The sequence below is a fragment of the Cervus elaphus genome, chromosome 22 (genome assembly GCF_910594005.1).
Source record: "Cervus elaphus chromosome 22, mCerEla1.1, whole genome shotgun sequence".
Lineage (NCBI taxonomy): Eukaryota > Metazoa > Chordata > Mammalia > Artiodactyla > Cervidae > Cervus > Cervus elaphus.
Window position 1 is genome coordinate 49,322,216 of NC_057836.1, and position 13,891 is coordinate 49,336,106.

At 44.0% G+C, this 13,891-nt stretch overlaps 1 protein-coding gene across 2 annotated transcripts in view; it reads right to left on the bottom strand.

The window, feature by feature from the left end:
- RFX4 (regulatory factor X4) overlaps positions 1-13,891 on the bottom strand; it is a 174,583-nt gene that overhangs the window by 91,577 nt on the left and 69,115 nt on the right. For both annotated transcript variants that reach the window (XM_043882365.1, XM_043882364.1), the window contains exon 4: positions 13,555-13,678. In XM_043882365.1, the coding sequence (XP_043738300.1) occupies positions 13,555-13,678 (124 nt within the window). The remainder of the gene's footprint in view (positions 1-13,554; positions 13,679-13,891) is intronic.

Consider the following 13,891-nt stretch of genomic DNA (forward strand, 5'->3'; position numbering starts at 1 on the left):
GTGAGGAGAGCCGATCTTAAAAGTTCTCATGGAACTTGTCTGGTGGTCCAGTGGTTAAGTATGCAGCTGCCAATGCTGGGGACACAGGTTCGATCCCTGGTCTGGGGAGATCCCACATGCCGTGGAGCAACTAAATCAGTGCACCACGACTACTGAGGCTGCACTCTAGAACCCGTGGAAGAAGAGGAGCCACTGCCATGAGAAGCCCACCTACCACAGCTAGAGAGTAGCCTGCGCTCCCCACAGCCAGAGAAAGCCCACGTGCAGCCAGGAAGACCCAGGGCAGCCAAAAATAAACAAGCAAATTTCTCATGCTAACTATGAATTTTAAAAAATTCTCATCACAAGAAAGAAACTTGTACCTTTGTGTAGTGGTGGATGTCAACTAAATTGATTATGTCAATCACTTTGAAATATATACGTATATCAAATCACTGTGTTGTACACCTAAAACTAATATAATGCTAAATGTCAATTACAGCTCTTTTTTTCTTTTTCTTTTTTTTAAAAGAAAAGGGCTATGTGGATTTCTGAAAAGCTCTTATATGGATAAAATGGCTAAATGTCTACCCCTTTCCCTCTCTAACCAAACTCTAATTTTTTATTCCAGGAGACCATGGACTACATTTTCCCGCCTCCCTGATTGTCAACGGCAGCCAGTGAGACAAAAGGGAAACCACTGGGCGGGGCTCTGGGAAAGCTCATAAAGAGAGCTGAGTCGGCTGAAGTTTTGACCTTTCTCTCCCTACACCCTTTTTTCATACTTCTTGCCTGGAATATTGGAGAAGGCAATGGCACCCCACTCCAGTACTCTTGCCTGGAAAACCCCATGGACAGAGGAGTCTGGTAGGCTGCAGTCCATGGGGTCGCTAAGAGTCAGATACGACTGAGTGATTTCACTTTCACTTTGCACTTTCATGCATTGGAGAAGGAAATGGCAACCCACTCCAGTGTTCTTGCCTGGAGAATCCCAGGGATGGGGGAACCTGGTGGGCTGCCGTCTATGGGGTCGCACAGAATCAGACACGACTGAAGTGACTTTGCAGTAGCAGCAGTGGCCTGGAACATAGGCTTTGTTGTCAGGCAGCCACTTTGGACCACGAGGGGACCTAGAAATTAGAAGCCATCTGCTAGGGATGGCAGACCACAGAGAGAGAGGTAGTCCAGGTAGCTCCCTGATGCTACTGGAGAGCTGTCATACCAGCATAGGTTATCTTCTTTTGGATTTGCTCTATGAGAAGAAAAGTAAAACCGCTAATTTATTTAAGTCCTTGTTTGGGAATGAGGAGGGGCATCTTTTAACCACAACCCAACACCATTCCTAACTGATACACCTTCTGATTTCTACCCAGGATTTACCTCATAGGAAAGGCTCCAGTGGCCCTAGAGGCAACTATTTCATCTTTAAATGGGAACAAAGAAGGCACCTAGTTCACAGAGCTGTAGGAGGATTAAATGAGGTAATACATGCAGAGGGCTTGACCCAGTGCTTGGCAGAAGAGTCACTGTTACTGTCATCATGATTCCTAGTTGAAAAGTGTCTCCAGCTAATATGGTAAAGATCTTTACACATTTGTACTTAGTTCCCTGACCGGGGATCAAACACACATCCCCTGCTCTGAAAGGTGGATTCTGAACCACTGGACAACAAGGGATGTCTTACGGATGGAATTTTTTCTTTGCTAGGTAAGAAGTGGGTTTATTTAGAAAGAAACACATTTGGCAGACAAGAGTGTGGGCCACCTCAGAAAGCAGAGTGGCCTGGGTGGAGTTTACAGAACTCCTACAAGACCAGTGGGGCTAGTGGTAAAGAACCCGCCTGCCAAGGTAGGTAGACATTAAGAGATGAGGGTTTGATCCCTGGGTCAGGAAGATCTCCTGGAGAAGGGCATGGCAAACCACTCCAATATCCTTGCCTGGAGAATCCCATAGACAGACGAGCTTGGCAGGCTACAGTCCATAGGGTCACAAAGAGTCGGACACAACTGAAGTGACTTAGCACGCAAAAGACCAGTAGAAGAGCAGGAGAAAGAAGCATCTGGTGAAACGGAAACACCCACTTCCGCCTTCCCACAAGGCTGTGGGTTGGGAGAAGGCATTACTGGGTACCGAGAGGTCTTCCGCACTGACCTGGTTCTCAGACTGCCCCTCACCCACCCCCCTGAGGAGGTGACAGTTTCCTCCTCTGCCTGTCCCTCCCATCCTGGGTGCTCACAGCTCAAGGGCACACCTGTCACCTCGTTTTGCGGTTTCTCACGTGCACACACCCAGAGGACTCCCAACCTCTTGCCCATCTCCTGAGATAAATGCACTCCTAATAAATGGGTGAGCCCACGGGCTGAGAGGGAGGCAGGCTGGGAAATACTGGTAGGGGTTTCCAGTGCCTGGAACACCCTGAGGGGAAGAGCTGAAGGGGGAATATCTCGACTGTAGTGACCAGCACGCTTAACTGCTGAGAGACAGAGAGGCTGAGACTTCACTCCCAAATTTGATCGTGTGGAAGTGCCCAGGTGACTGCTAATGATGACACCAAAGTCTAAAGGACAATTGTTTAGGCAAAACCTGCCTCTATACATGCTGACCCTAACCCCCAAAATAACTTGCTCTATGTAAAGGAGACGGTTAAGTACATGGATTTTGGAACCAGACATCTCAGGTTCACATTCTGAATCACAGATCTACTTACAGGCTTTTTGACCTTGGGTGAATTACCTAACCTCTCTGGGACTCAGTTTACCCATCTATGAAATGGGGAAAATAACAGTTACCACCTCACAGAGTTGTTTGGGGGATTAGACAAGGTTGACATATGTAAAGTGCTTAGAACAGGGTTAGATACGTAGAAGGTCCTATGTAAGTGTTGGAAGAGGGTGCTTGCTATGACCAGTGCATTCTCTTGGCAAAACTCTGTTAGCCTTTGCTTCATTCTGTACTCCAAGGCAGATTTGCCTGTTACTCCAGGTATTTCTTGACTTCCTTTTTTTGCATTCTAGCCCCCTATAATGAAAAGGACATCTTTTTTGGGTGTCAGTTCTAGAAGGTCTTGTAGGTCTTCACAGAACCAACCCTTTAACTTCAGCTTCTTCAGCATTACTGGTTGGGCATAGACTTGGATTACTGTGATATTGAATGGTTTGCTTTGGAAATGAACAGAGACCATTCTGTCATTTTTGAGATTGCATCCAAGTACTGCATTTTGGACTCTTTTGTTGACTATGATGGCTACTCCATTTCTTCTAAGGGATTCTTGCCCGCAGTAGTAGATATAATGGTCATCTGAGTTAAATTCACCCATTCCAGTCCACTTTAGTTCGTTGATTCCTAAAATGTTGATGTTCACTCATGCCATCTCCTGTTTGCACTACCAATTTGCCTTGATTCATGGACCTAACATTCCAGGTTCCTATGCAATATTGCTCTTTACAGCATCAGACTTTACTTCTATTACCAGTCACATCCACAGCTTGGTGTGGTTTTTGCTTCAGCTCCATCCCTTCATTCTTTCTGGAGTTATTTCTCCACTGAACTCCAGTAGCATATTGGGCACTGACCGACCTGGGGAGTTCATCTTTCAGTGGCCTATCTTTTTGCCTTTTCATACTGTTCATGGGGTTCTCAAGGCAAGAATACTGAAGTGGTTTGCCATTCCCTTCTCCAGTGGGCCACATTTTGTCAGAACTCTCCACCATGACCCATCTGTCTTGGGTGGCCCTACACAGCATGGCTCACAGTTTCATTGAGTTAGACAAGGCTGCCATGTGATCAGATTGGTTAGTTTTCCGTGATTGTGGTTTTCAGTCTGTCTGCTCTCCAATGAAGAAGGATAAGAGGCTTATGGGAGCCAGAGGACGCACTGGTCATAGCAAACACCCTCCTCCAACAACACAAGAGAAGACTCTACACATGGACATCACCAGATGGTCAATACTGAAATCAGATTGATTATATTCCTTGAAGCCAAAGATGGAGAAGCTCTATACAGTCAGCAAAAACAAGACTGGGAGCTGACTGTGGCTCAGATCATGACCTCCTTATTTCCTAATTCAGACTTAAATTGAAGAGAGTAGGGAAAGCCACTAAACCATTCAGGTATGACCTAAATCAAATCCCTTAAGACTATACAGTAGAAGTGACAAATAGGTTCAAGGGATTAGATCTGATAGACAGAATGCCTGAAGAACTATGAATGGAGGTTCGGGACATTGTACAGGAGGCAGAGATCAAGACCACCCCCAAGAAAAAAAAAATTGCAAAAAGGCAAAATGGTTGTCTGAGGAGGCCTTACAAACAGCTATGAAAAGAAGAGAGGCGAAAGGCAAAGGAGAAAAGGAAATATATACCCATTTGAATGCAGATTTCCAAAAAATGGCAAGGAGAGATAAGAAAGCCTTCCTCAGTGATCAATGCAAAGAAATAGAGGAAAACAATAGAATGGGAAAGACTAGAGATCTCTTCAAGAAAATTAGAGATGCCAACGGAATATTTCATGTAAAGATGGGCTCAATAAAGGACAGAAATGGTATGGACCGAACAGAAGTAGAAGATATTAAGAAGAGGTGGCAAGAATACTCAGAAGAACTGTACAAAAAAGATCTTCACAACCCAGATAATCACGATGGTGTGATCACTCATCTGGAGCCAGACATCGTGGAATGTGAAGTCAAGTGGGCCTTAGAAAGCATCACTATGAATAAAACTAGTGAAGGTGATGCAATTCCAGTTGGGCTATTTCAAATCCTAAAAGATGATGCTGTTAAAATGTGCTACACTCAATATGCCAGCAAATTTGGAAAACTCAGCAGTGGCCACAGGACTGGAAAAGGTCAGTTTTCATTCCAATCCCAAAGAAAGGCAATCCCAAAGAATATTCAAACTACCGCACAATTGCACTCATCTCACACACTAGTAAAGTAATGCTCAAAATTCTCCAAGCCAGGCTTCAACAGTATGTGAACTCTGAACTTCCAGATGTTCAAGCTAGATTTAGAAAAGGCAGAGGAACCAGAGATCAAATTGCCAACATCCGTTGGATCATAGAAAAAGCAAGAAAGTTCCAGTAAAACATCTACTTCTGTTTTATTGACTATGCCAAAGCCTTTGACTGTGTGGATCACAATAAACTGTGGAAAATTCTTCAAGAGATAGGAATACCAGACCACCTGACCTGCCTCCTGAGAAATCTGTATGCAGGTCAAGAAGCAACAGTTAGAACTAACATAGAACAACAGACTGTTTCCCAATCAGGAAAGGAGTACATCAAGGCTGCATAATTTCACCCTGTTTATTTAACTTATATGCAGAGTACATCATGAGAAATGCTGGGCTGGAAGAAGCACAAGCTGGAATCAGGATTGCTGGGAGAAATATCAATAATCTCAGATATGCAGATGATACTACCCTTATGGCAGAAAGTGAAGAAGAACTAAAGAGCATCTTGATGAAAGTGAAAGAGGAGAGTGAAAAATTTGGCTTAAAACTCAACATTCAGAAAACTAAGATCATGGCATCTGGTCCCATCACTTCATGGGAAATAGATGGGGAAACAGTGACTGACTTTATTTGGGGGGGGCCGCTCTAAAATCACTGATGCACCCATGCAACTAAAAGACACTTGCTCCTTGGAAGAAAAGTTATGACCAACCTAGACAGCACATTAAAGAGCAGAGACATTTCTTTGCCCACAAAGGTCCATATAGTCAAAGCTATGGTTTTTCCAGTAGTCATGTATGGATGAGAGAGCTGGACTATAAAGAAGGTTGAGTGCCAAAGAATTGATGCTTTTGAACTGTGGTGTTGGAGAAGATTCTTGAGAGTCCCTTGGACTGCAAGGAGATCCATCCAGTCCATCCTAAAGGAAATCAGTCCTGAATATTCATTGGAAGGACTGATGCTGAAGCTGAAACTCCAATACTTTGACCACCCGATATGAAGAACTGACTCATTTGAAAAAACCCTGATGCTGGGAAAGATTGAAGGAGGGAGGAGAAGGGGACAACAGAGGATGAGATGGTTGGATGGCATCACTGACTCAATGGAATTGAGTCTGAGTAAACTCCGGGAGTTGGTGATGGACAGGGAGGTCTGGCATGCTGCAGTCCATGGGGTCACAAAGAGTCAGACACGAATGAGTGACTGAACTGAACTGATGTAACTGTTTGCTATTTTATTAATTTCATTAAACATCCATGAATGCTGTATTTATAATTATACATTGCTAGACACTTCTAGGGCTTCCCTGGTGGCTCAGTGATAATGAATCTGCCTGCTATGCAGGAGACCCAGGTTTGATCCCTGGGTTGGGAAGATCCCCTGGAGAAGAGAATGACAACTCACTCCAGTATTCTTGCCTGGAGAATTCTATTTGGACAGAAGAGCCTGGCGGGCTACAGTCGGACATGATTGTAAAGAGTCAGACACAACTCCCCGACTAACATATCCCCAGCCAGATACTTCTAATATCTGTTAAAAAGAATTGTCTTTAATAAGATTGGGTAATTTGACTGAGTATGATGTCAGGTATAGGCCAATTCTGAGCCCTATTACCTTGCGTTTGTTTCAATTGACAGTTCTGTTGTTCTCTAAATATTTATTTCCCTGCCTCTGCTGGAGCACTAGGGCTATCCCTTGGGAAGTGTTTTTTCTCACCCTGGCAAGCCTGGAGGCACTGGCAGCAGGAAGGAAAGGTCAGGGACGAGCAGAAGGTCAGACCATTCCCCTCCCCGCCCCCACTTCAGGTTTCCAGCCCCCATCAACTGGCCACTCATGGGGTGGGGTGGGGGGAAGGAGTCCTGAAGTAAACGAGAGACTGCAGTTTTAACTGGAGCACGGGACTGGACTTTTGTGTCTACAAGAGCATCTACATTATTGAAAAGAGGCTTGTTTTTTCAGTTGATAACCAAAAAGCTATTCAACTTGCTACAAAACCATCAGGGGTCCAGGAAGGCAGTTTGACTAGAACATTGATGAGAAGCAAAGCAAAGCCATTTTCTGTTTGCACGTTTGGCCTGTTCCACACTCATTACACTTGTGGGAACTCATCCGGGTGTCTCTGAGAATAAGAGTGCAACACGAGGTGCGCAAAACCCTCCAGCACGAGGCCAGAGCCACAGGGTCAGTCCTTAGGGGAGGAGCAGGAGTGATGGGCAGTGGAGGGCAGCTGGAGAGCACCACCCTGCAGCCAGTGGAGGGGGACCCACAGGAGGTGCCCGCAAACACACTGCCGGACGCCTGCCCACAGCACACGGATGGCGATCCAAGCAGAGCACCCTGGTAGCTGGGAGGAGCCTTAGGAGAGCACTGACTGGGTGAAGTGACTCCCACTGCTTTCCTCTAGCCACCCTGCCCCACTGACACCTCCTCCAACCCTGGAGGAGTCAGAATAGGAAAGAAAAAAACTCCCCCTCCCCTTGCACAGAGCAAACTCTGAGGCATAGAGAGGGGGAGACTCTTACTTCCATGGAAGTCAGATGGAAGTTTTAAATTGGAGAGAACCCAGGTGGGCGCTAATGGTAAAGAACCCACCTACCAATGCAGGAGAAGAGACTTGGGTTCGATCCCTGGGTTGGGAAGATCCCCTGGAGGAGGGCACTGCAACCCACTCCAGTATTCTTGCCTGGAGAATCCCATGGACAGAGGAGCCTGGAGGCTACTGTCCATAGGGTCGCCAAGAGTCAGACAAAACTGAAGCGACTTAGCACGTATGCATGGGCTTTTTCATAGCTGAGAATGAGTTTTAATAATCCATCCAGGGCTGATATGATGGCTTATCATGGCCTGATGCCATGGTCGGATGCAGGATTTCCCTGCGAGATTGTCAGAGGGCAGAATAGGAAAGATGGACAGAGAACTCTGAAGGCAACTCTTCAAAGTCAGTGAAAATACAACCGTTTCCACTGGTACTTCAACGAGTTTATCCTTACTTGGCAAGTGGGCTAATGGAAAGTGGGTACAATGCCAATTTCATATGGTGACCATAGGGGTTAAACAAACTCCCATATGTCAAATGATTCATAGTGTTCTTGGTGAATAGCAATAATATGAATCATTCAGTCTTCAAATATCTGAAGACCTACTATGTGCCAGGCACTATTCTAGGAGGTTAGGCATGCATGGCGAACAAAAAAGTCCTCATGGAGCTTCCATTCTAAAGAAAGAGATAGACAAAACACAAGCAACTTATATATAGATAGATATATACATATACATTAGCTCTATGTAATTATATATTGCATACAATATATATATTGTATCCAATAGAGGTGGCACTACTGATAAAGAATCTGCCTGCCAATTCAGGAAATGCAAGAGATGTGGGTTTGATCCCTGGGTCGTGAAGATCCCATGGAGTAGGAAACGGCACTCAGCTCCAATATTCCTGCCTAGAGAATTCCATGGTCAGAGGAACCTGGTGGGCTACAGTCCATGGAGTCACAAGGAGATGTGCATGGCTGAGTGTACACACAGTATAATACAGTATAGATAACTATACATAGATAACTATAGTACAGTATAGATAGCTATATATACTAGTAACATCATACATATATAAAATAGTTCAGACAGTGACAAGTCAAAAATAGAGCACAATAAAACAGAGGAGACAGAGTAGAGTGGAGCCAATTCTAGATAGTGATGTCTTCCCCTTGGTAGAGAATTTAAGTTTTAAAAAGTGTTCTCATAGGACAGCCTCATTTTATCCACACAGTATTTTGGTGAGGGATGCTTCCAAGGAAAGGTAAGGAAACAGGAGCTCAGAAAAGTTAAGTGTCTCCAAGTTGGGTGACCTTTCATGACCCTAGTTAACAGCAAAAGCAAGCACAAGACCAGTTCAGCTAGCAGCCTAAGCATTCTCTGCAATTCCTAAATTAGTTCTGGGACCCAAAGTCAATACAACATTACTGGAAGTCAGTGCTTTTGGAGCTTGGCCACAGTGTTGGAGAGAGAATTTCGATTTCAGATCTCACTTGCAGCAGAGCAATTGCTGCCGTCCACTTTATCAAGAACAGGATCTCAGCCAGATGACTTTGGGAGAGCTTCACTACCAATGCCTGTTTCATTTCAGCTCACTTACAAATCAGATGGGAAGATGACCACCAGTTTAATTTTTCTCTAAAACCTAAGCTGAAAAAAAATTAAAAAAAAAAAAAAAAAAAACCTAAGCCGAAATAGTGAATTTTGCTTGTTCTGAGCTAAAAGTTCAGAGATGAATCATACATTCGGACAGAACTGCTCAAAGGAAGACTGTCCACGATTCCCCTCCAAGGATTTTCAGAACAACTAGTCCCTTTCTCTCTAGGAGATGGCAGCTGCAGCTTGCTCGGAGCCTTCAGGAAGGGCAAATGTGTCTGGGATTTCAATTCAAGAAACTTAATGCAAAAACCCTCAGCAGGCACCTTCTTCTCTGTGGCTGGAAGGACAGCCCTCCTTCCCACTGCACTTGAAATCGATGGCAAGGCAGCTGTAGAGAGAGTTTTTCATTTATGCTTTTAATTCTATTAGAGTATTTCCCTGCTTTGGGACTGAAGAGAAGATGGCATTTGGATGCTTTTTAAAATGACTATTCTGAAAGCAGCTGGCACCATAATTCTTAGAGAGGAAACTCACTACTGGAAAAATACTTTGAAAAGCCATTTGGAATAAATGAGACCTGTGGGTATAGATGTCAGCAGGAACTAAGGATTGGAGAGCAAAGGAAATTTGGTGGAGGTCATCCCAAGAAAGAAGGAGAGAGTGAAGGGAACAGAAGGAGGAGTCCTAGGAGGAAGGATGCAGCAGCAGAGAGGGCTGGGATCAGCTTTGGGGAACTGGCAGAAGGAGGAGCAGGGAGCATTCTGAGATGGGGACATCTGTTCCATGGGACAATGTTTGGGGTGTAAACCACCACTGCAAACTTCAGTCTGTTAGGATCACAGATGCTTTCTGTGGACTGCTTTGTGCAAAGCAAAGAAGACCCTGAGTGCCATCCCTAGCTCATGATGGTACAGAATAGGGCTGTCCAACAGAACTTGCTGTGCAGATGGGAATGTTCTATTGGCACTGTCCAATATGGTAGCCTCCAGTTACATGTGACTACTGTGTGTCTGAGGAACTGAATTTTAATTTTAAGATAAACAACTCTATGTGGCCAGTGGCTACTGTACTGAAGAGCACAGGTGTAGAGAGAGGTGGTATATATAGAGGGAGGAGTCCCAAGTCAAGGTGACCCTAAAGAATGCTCAAACTACCGCACGACTGCACTCATCTCACACGCTAGTAAAGTAATGCTCAAAATTCTCCAAGCCAGGCTTCTGCAATACGTGAACTGTGAACTTCCAGATGTTCAAGCTGGTTTTAGAAAAGGCAGAGGAACCAGCGATCAAGTTGCTAACATCCAATGGATCATAGAAAGAGCAATAGAGTTCCAGAAAAACATCTACTTCTGCTTTATTGACTATGCCAAAGCCTTTGACTGTGTGGATCACAATAAACTGTGGAAAGTTCTTCAAGAGATGGGAATACCAGACCACCTGACCTGCCTCTTGAGAAACCTGTATGCAGGTCAGGAAGCAACAGTTAGAACTGGCCATGGAACAACAGACTGGTTCCAAATAGGAAAAGGAGTACGTTAAGGCTGTATATTGTCACCCTGCTTATTTAACTTACATGCAGAGTACATCATGAGAAATGCTAGGCTGGAAGAAGCACAAGCTGGAATCAAGATTTCCAGGAGAAATATCAATAACCTCAGACATGCAGATGACACAACTCTTATGGCAGAAATGAAGAACTAAAGGGCCTCTAAATGAAAGTGAAAGAAGAGAGTGAAAAAGTTGGCTTAAAGCTCAACATTCAGAAAACTAAGATCATGGCATCTGGTCCCATCACTTCATGGCAAATAGATGGGGAAACAGTGGAAACAGTGGCTGACTTTATTTTTTGGGACTCCAAAATCACTGCAGATGGTGATTGCAGCAATGAAATTAAAAGTTTAAAATTAAAATTAAAAGTTTAAAATTAAAATTAAAAACTTCCTTCCTTGGAAGGAAGTTATGACCAACCTAGAGAGCAGATTAAAAAGCAGAGACATTACTTTGCCCTCAAAGGTACATATAGCCAAAGTTATGGTTTTTCCAGTGGTCATGTATGGATGAGAGAGCTGGACTATAAAGAAAGCTGAGCACTGAATAATTGATGCTTTTGAACTGTGGTGTTGGAGAAGACTCTTGAGAGTCCCTTGGACTGCAAGGAGATCCAACCATTCCATCCTAAAGGAAATCAGTCCTGAATATTCATTGGAAGGACTGATGCTGAAGCTGAAACTCCAATACTTTGACTACCTGATGGGAAGAACTGACTCATTTGAAAAGACCCTGCTGCTGGGAGAAACTGAAGGCACGAGGAGAAGGGGACAACAGAGGATGAGATGGTTGGATGGCATTACTGACTGAATGGAGGTGAGTTTGTGTAAACTCCGGGAGTTGGTGATGGACAGGGAGGCCTGGCATGCTGGGGTCCATGGGGTCGCGAAGAGTCAGACATAACTGAGTGACTGAACTAAACTGAACTGAAGGATGCAAACACCCTAGAACTTGTTGAAATCCTGGGGGCAGATTTAAGACTTGGAATGCTAGGTGGAGGTGGTCTAGGAGGTGCTAGAAGGAAGAGGTCAGAGATAAATCGATTTTACCTAGATCACAAGGTCAAGGAGACCCTGAGCTGACAACAGAGTTACAAAAGTATTTGAGAGAAAAAGGGATAGAAGGTCCTTATACAGGGAAATTGGAGTTTCTAGAAATGGTGAATTTTTTTGGTTTGTTTTTGTTTCAGAACCTAAGCTAACCAGTGGCTGCTTGTATCTGTCCACAAGTATCTCATGGAGAATTCATAAGAACGACAGTTGTAATGCACATGGTAGGTGTTACTAAATATCTGAGCAACCAGATGACTGAGACCACAGTAGGTTATATCAGCCACTGCCATTCTCTCCTGTGTATCTTGCAACATCCCTGGGAAGAATTCAGGGGTTAATTCCCATTTCAGAGCTGACAGGACTGAGGCTCAGAAAGGTTATGTGATAAGTCCAGGAGAGCTGGGATTCTTGGTTGTTTGGTTCATCCAACCTGTCTTCCTATCTGAGAGGCTTTATCTGGACTCCCCATCGCAGTCTCTGCCAGGGCACATGTGAATCCGAGAGAATGTTGCAGGACCACAGAATAGGAATGCTCTCCGTCTGGATTCTTCCTTCTCCCACTGCCAAGGGCTCACAGTCTCCCTCCTTGGACTGGGAACCTCTCCACAGGGGGACCCAGATCAGGTTCCCTTTAAGTCCACTGCCTGCCATAATGCTTGCCACACAGCGTGTCTCAGTCAATACTGCCCAATGAATAAATGAATGGGCAAAAGTTGTTTTTTCACTGACTTTTTTTAAAAAAAAAAGTTCTTTTCACTTTGGAGAACCAGCATTAATCCATCACACAAACATTTTTCCCTCCCTAAATCACCACTGAGCATCTTCACATTTTTTGAGTGAAGCCAGTTCTCAGGCACTTGGTTTCAGATTCTCCGGGGTGGTAGCTTCAGGCCTAACATTGCTCTGTTTTTGGTTTTTTTTCTCTTGCTCATGATATATCTGTTGGGGATCTGAAAAGGAAATTTCTGAAACTTAAACATCTTCTTGTTTCAGTCCACTACACTCACACTCAGAACACTGGTAAGGAATAATGGTGCAGGACAAGACTGCCTGTTTTTTGTTGGCAGATGCAGAAAAAAAATTATACATAGTAAAAAAGAAGCTAATAAAAGGAGAAAGAGTTTAGATGTATTGACTCAAATTGAGTGCTTTCAGGATGTAAAATACCTAGGTTTTAATCTATCAGATAAACACGATGAGTCTTCTTTTTCCCATTGGAATACAATTTTTTTTTTTTTTACAATTGTTTTTTAGTGTTGTGTTAGTTTCTGCTGTACAATGAAGTGAATCTTAAAGAAAGTTCCAGCTGCCTGCCTTGGCCTGCTGAATATGAACGTTCAGTGGTAATGATTTTCTGTAGAGATAACTACAGAAAACGTGTGGAATGTATTTTCATCATAAGTGGATAGAGAACAGTCAGGGCTGCAGTGATGGTATAAATCGTACTACCTCCAGCTGAGGACTCCCAGACTTCCACGCTGATGATGCAAGGCCCCTTCACAGTTTCTCCAAGTCTCTCGAGTTGCTAACCCAAGCCTGTCCCACTGACATCCACATGACATACTTTCCAGTTCAAGAACTACCTCTCAGAGAAAAGAAGTTACTGTTTGCAAATTAAGTACTGAGGAAACTCAAGGTAGACATTCACTTTTATTTTACAACATGTCTGAATTGTTTGAAAATTTTAATCTTTGGTATTACTCTGCTTTGGCATTTGGTTTGGTACTACTTTGTTAACAATTGTTTGACATTTTAATGTCAAAGTAACCAAAGTATTTACTTTGGTAACCTAAAAAAAATTGAATTATTTAAAACATGGTTAAGAACTACGTATCTGTTACTGAGAAGGGGGAGACAAGGAATAAAGTGGGTGAGGTTGGACTCACCTTCCCAAAGCTGGCAGCATTAACAGGCTGGGTATCATTCTTCTCACAGAAATCCAGGTAATGCATGTAGAGGGCGCTGCGGGGGATGCACACTCCTTCTGCAATCTCGTAGTTCTCCTCCAGCCTGGGGAAATAAAAGCTTGATGAGAGAACCCAAGCAAGAAGGACCTGTTCTTTCCAGTCTTTCTTCAGAGCTGGGCAGGCCTGAGAAATAACCCTTCTACTACAGATGGAAACACTGAGACTCAGGAAGACAAAGCCACCTGCCTAAGGTCGGGCATGGAGTTGGCAGGATCAGACTCCTGGCCACTTTGGGTACTACCTCAGGTCACTTTTC